The 6,000-nt window shown below is 37.6% G+C and overlaps 1 protein-coding gene across 2 annotated transcripts in view; it reads left to right on the top strand.

Moving 5' to 3' along the window:
* LOC143025429 (putative methyltransferase DDB_G0268948) overlaps positions 1–6,000 on the top strand; it is a 40,228-nt gene that overhangs the window by 13,297 nt on the left and 20,931 nt on the right. For both annotated transcript variants that reach the window (XM_076185089.1, XM_076185090.1), the window contains exons 3-5: positions 2,881–3,041; positions 3,309–3,433; positions 5,065–5,150. In XM_076185089.1, the coding sequence (XP_076041204.1) occupies positions 2,881–3,041; positions 3,309–3,433; positions 5,065–5,150 (372 nt within the window). The remainder of the gene's footprint in view (positions 1–2,880; positions 3,042–3,308; positions 3,434–5,064; positions 5,151–6,000) is intronic.

Below are 6,000 nucleotides of genomic sequence, written 5' to 3'. Positions count from 1 at the left end.
CAGTTCGATTAAGGGTAGAGATTATAGGCAAGAATAAGAAAGTTATTATTGGCGTCTTGTATAGACCTCCTAACCTCAGCATTGAGCAGACTGATCCCCAGATTCATGAAATTCACAGAGCGTCCCAGTACAAAAACGTTGTGATCATGGGAGATTTTAATTATAAAAACATTGACTGGGAAACTTTAATAGGAGATCAGGAAACGAAGAAATTCCTAGATGTGGTGCAGGATAGTTTCCTAAAACAAGCGATTACCGATCCTACGAGGGGAGAAAATACTCTGGACATAGTTTTGACTAATAATGAGCACCTAATGAGCAACATAAAAGTGGGAGATAGTCTAGGCTCTAGCGATCATCAGGAAATAAGATTTAATATTTTTTGGGAAGAATTAAAATGTACGAATAACGGTAAAGTACCAGACTTCAGGAGAGCAAACTTTGACAATATAAAAACCTATTTGAAATTGAATATGAAATGTTATACGGACGTTTCAGACATTGTCGACAGGGGGTCAGGTCTCGGTACTTGACCAGGGGTCAGGTTATGACCAGGGGTCAGGTCGCGAAGGGTAATATGCATACCTTGGGTCAGGTCACTTGGGGGCGGGGACTCAACAGACAGGTCAGCGATTTGGATGAAATTTATAGTAATCTTATATAATTACTAATGCACAAAATATATTTATCCCCCTGAAGTCAAAACGGAAAAATAGTAATACTCCCAAATGGATGACGGACAGATTGAAACATGAGATCGGAATGAAAAGAAGACTTTACGTAGAAATAAAAAAAACGGGGAATCATACCTTAGATCAAGATATAACGAAATGGCAAAGCTGGTTAAAAAGAATACACGTACAACGAAACGTAATTATGATATTAAGGTTGCCAGTCATGCAAGATCCAACCCAAAGGGTTTCTTTCGTCTCTATAGAACAAAAAATAAAGAATAGGACCAATTAAAAACGATGAAAATGTCATGATAGAATCGGAGGAAAAAATGAGTGAGGAGTTTAACAATTATTTTCTATCGGTGTTTACTAGATAAAGTACCTGAATGCGATCCGATTTTCAGAGGGGATGAAGAAAGTAGTCAATATAATATCAGCATTAGTAAAGAAGAAGTATTCAAGCAGATTGAAAGACTTAACCTACAAAATCCCCGGCTGCAGACGAAATTTTTCCGAGAATGCTTAAGGAGTGTAAATTTGAAATCTGCGACCAGTTAACTGAAATATGTATAAATCGGTAGACACTGGTTTTGTGCTTATTGCTTGGAGGCAGGTAAGCGTTGTTCCTGTTTATAAGAAGGGAGATGGATCGTCCATATGCAACTATAGGCCAATCAGTTTGACATCGGATATAGGAAAAATGCTTGAATCAGTAATAGTAAATAGACTCAGAGAACACATCGAAAGACATAATTTAATTCGTGATACACAGCATAGTTTCTCCAAGGATAAGTCATGTGTGACTAATATTCTATCCTTTTACACTAAAGTATATAAGGCGTCAGATAACAATGATAATTACGATGTTATTTACCTTGACTTTAGCAAAGCGTTCGACAAGGTGCCACACCAGAGACTACTAAATAAAATCAAAGCCCATGGCATAGGAGGAAAAGTGTTAGAATGGATTAGAGCTTGGATCAGTAACAGAAAATAGCGGGTCACCATAAATGGAGTAAAATCCAGGTGGGGCAATGTTACTAGTGGGGTCCCACAGGGTTCGGTTTTGGGTCCCTTGTTGTTCATCATGTATATAAACGACTTAGACAATGGGATAAATAGTGATGTTAGTAAGTTTGCGGACGACACTAAAATAGGATGCCTAATTAGGTCAGGAGACGACACAGAGATTCTGCAGGATGATCTTAACAAATTGTTCACATGATCGGTGAAATGGCAAATGAACTTTAATATATCTAAGTGTAGCGTGTTAAACGTAGGGCCACACAACCCCAAAAATAGCTACAGCTTAGATAACGCGCTTTTAGAGAAAACTGAGTGCCAGAGAGACTTGGGAGTTCTAGTGAGTCCGGACCTTAAAACCAGGAAACAGTGCATTAGCGCCAGGAATAAAGCAAACAGAGCATTAGGTTTCATTGCCAGGACGGTAACGAATAGAAGTGCAGAGGTAATTATTCAACTCTAGCGATAGTTAGATCCATCCTTGACTATGCGGTACAGTTTTGGTCTCCGTCCTACAGAATGGACATCAATTCACTAGAATCAGTACAGAAAAGAATGACCAAAATGATACATGGACTCAGAAATTTGCCTTACAAAGAGAGGCTTAGGCACCTTAACTTACACTCTCTGGAAAGACGCAGAGTGCGGGGTGATCTAATAGAGGTGTTCAAGTGGATCAAAGGCTTTAACAAGGGTGATGCAAACAAGGTCATGATATTAAAACAACAGGGTAAGACTCGCAGTGAGGGTTATAAACTGGACATATTTAGATGAATGAAATAGGCAAGAATTGGTTTACTAATAGGGTGGTCGACGAATTGAATAAACTTAGTAACCATGTAGTAAGCGCTGAAAATATCAGTTGCTTTAAGAAACGATTAAACAACTTTATGGATGGGGATGACAGGTGGTGATGGATACGGAGCTGCCTAGTGTAGGCCTTATTGTCTCTTGCAGTCTCCTTCATTCTTATGTTCTTATGTGTAAACTGAACAGCCATGGTGACATGACATATTCTTGGCTAAGTCTCACCTTTACCTCCAACCACTCTCCCCATTTCTAATTCTAACACAGGCTCTCGTCGAAACTCTTGACTGCTCTTAACAGGTTCCTCCTATTCCATATCTCCGAAATACAAGCTATTAATTTTTTTTTATTAGTCTATTTTCGCCATCACCTACAGGTCCAGGGTCCTCTAGGGCAGGCTGTGGACGTGGGCTGCGGCTCAGGACAAACGACTAGCATCTTGGGTCGTCACTTCGAGAAGGTTCTTGGTGTCGACGTGTCAGAGGCACAGATTCAGGAAGCTCGCAAGAAGGAGACAGCCGCCAATGTGTCTTACAAGTGAGACGATCGAGATTCGTGTTGGGGCAGTTACTATCAACTCTTTTCTACTCACGATACTGTTAGCCAAGTAATTGAATTATCGGGGCACACTATCTGTATATTTATGTATTTAAAATAAAAAAAAATATTCATAAATTGACCAAAGCACATTGTTGATATATATATGTATGTATGGTACACTAGTTTGAGGGAGTATTGCCCCTATTCAAAACTCTTTTTGGTAATGATAATGTTTATCTCTATATTTGTTATTTCACTTGACAGGGTTGGTCCTGCCGAAGAAGTACCTTTCGAAGATTCAAGTGTGGAACTTGTGACCTCAGGCCAAGCTTGCCACTGGTTTGATCACCCAAAGTTTTTCTCCGAAGTGGATCGCGTCTTGGTTCCAGGTGGGTTTGAGGAGGGCGTCGCTCGTGACGAATTTCCCGTCAAGTGATCTGCACAATTCGTAGAAATAGAAATCCCCATTCTATTCCATTCTATTCATTTGCTTGTATTAAAAAAAAAAAAAAAAAAAAAAAAAAAAAAAAAAAGTATATATATACATATATATATATATATATATATATATATATGTATATATATATGTATATATATATATACATATATATGTATGTATGTATGTATGTACCCACATCGCAGGCTATTTTAATGGGATCCGATTTGATTTAACTTTTCTAAATGCCAATCACTAAACACTGCTGTTATGTCGTAGAGATTTGCGTTATGAGGATAAACCGCATATGAAGGGTGTTACTTGGATCCGTTTTCCCAAACCACACTTGGAATTGGAAAAATGTCAGAGATGGGTTCGAGCGTGTAGATGGGAGGATTTTACCAGCAAGAACGTGAAAGCACACACACACACACACACACACACACACACACACACACACACACACACACACACACACACACACACACACACACACACACACACACACACACACACACACACACACTACATGGCCCGGTGGCGGATTGGTAAGGCACTGGCCTCACAAGCCGGAGAACCGGGGTTCGATTCCCCGGCCGGGCGGAGACAAGTTGGGTTTGTCTCCTTTCACGTGTAGCCCCTGTTCACCTAGCAGCGAGTAGGTACGGGACGTTAGTCAAGGAGTTGTGAAAAGAGGCTGCAGCAGATCCGAGGTGAATACACACACACACACACACACAAGAATCATGAAAGGCATAGAAATTACTGATAGAGAGAATCTGATAAAATGGGATGACAGAAATACAAGAGGACACGGAAAGAAAATAAAAAAAGACAGCTATAGAAGAGATTTGAAAAAGAACAGCTTTCCTCACAGAGTAATAGACAGTTGGAACAAGTTAGATGAGAAAGTGGTGTGTGCAAAAACAATACATGAATTTAAAAATAGTTTAGATAAAATGAGATATGAAGACGGGAAACCACGAGCATAGCTCCCCTTCCCGTAAAATACAACTAGGTAAATACACACACACACACACACACACACACACACACATATATATATATATATATATATATAAATATATGATATATATACATATATATATATATATATAAATATATGATATATATACATATATATATATATATATATACTATCTACTAGCGAGTATGGAATCTAGACCTGACCATGCTGGAACAACTGTCAATACGTTGAATGTCGATCTTGTACTCAGGGACATCGTCCTCTTACAATAAAATCTTTAGAATGGGTCGCATTTAGCTTTCGTTTACCGTTTTCATATATTAAATGCGAGTTTGTCCACATCTTAATAGTTTGCCAACTACCTACAGAGAGTGTGGTAACTTTGACGTTAACTATGCGGTTTGCTATTTGTTGATTTGTGTGTTCGAATGATGTACTGAAATATTTATAAATACACAAGTAATAAAACACATAGATTATTAGATAAATAAGTAGGAAATGAGTAAACAAAATGAATAAATAAGTATGAACAAAGTGAACAGATGAGTAAATGAATAAACAAACGAATAAAATTAATAGATAAATGTATTTTGCAGGTGGAGTCATTGCATTATATGCGTATAGCTACGCATTTCCAATGTGGCAGGATAAGGCGAAGACACTTAATAAACTTATTGTTGATGTAAGTATTTTATATAACTCTAGAATAAATGGGAATTCCATTAAATTGTCAACGAATCTTTAATTTATTTATATATTTTTTTCAATCATTATCTAATGACATTTATTCAGAAACTGAAGCACCGCTTTCTAGTCTTCACCAGAAGGACTTGATTTTTTTTCTTTCTTCAACGACCAGAGCACAGGTGGGGAAGTGTTACTCTTACATAGGGTTGCCAACCGTCCTTTATTTCAAAGGACAGTCCTTTATTCAGCTCTATTTGTCCTTGTCCTTTATTGAGATTTGAAATGACACTATTTGTCCTTTATTTTGAAATCGTTTTAAACTGGTAGTTCAATTTCCTGTTTTCAAGATGTGAGTGCAGACTCTGTCAATTCTGCAGCCTGTACAATACCAAAATCATAGAGCGGCAGACCGCAGACCAGGGTGCAAAATTAGCCATTTTTAATGTATAACTCAATTCTCTATAAAAAAAAAGGCACTAATTTTGGGAAAGCCAGAAAATCGTGAATTATGTTACTAAGTATGAGAATCACCATCAAGAAAAAAGAAAAAAGAAAAGAAAAACAACAGAGAAAGAAAGGAGGTGCCCTTGGATGTTTGGAAAGGCAATACCTCCACCTATCAACTGAACTGAGACTCACAAAGAACCAAAACAAATATGGCATATTATACAACAAGGCCCTTCACAAAATCGAGCCGTAATTTGTTATAAATACTAGAAGAACAGTGAAATCTATGTGAGAAAAATTGTAATAGTAGTGCCAATATTTCAGGTTATCAGATAGAAGTATTAATTGGAAGTGTGTTTTCAAGACATGATAATTTTTACATTGGTATAAAATTGTAC

The sequence above is a fragment of the Oratosquilla oratoria genome, chromosome 5 (genome assembly GCF_046742065.1).
Source record: "Oratosquilla oratoria isolate Oo_2021 chromosome 5, ASM4674206v1, whole genome shotgun sequence".
NCBI classification, from domain to species: domain Eukaryota; kingdom Metazoa; phylum Arthropoda; class Malacostraca; order Stomatopoda; family Squillidae; genus Oratosquilla; species Oratosquilla oratoria.
This window is presented reverse-complemented; position numbering and strand designations above follow the sequence as displayed.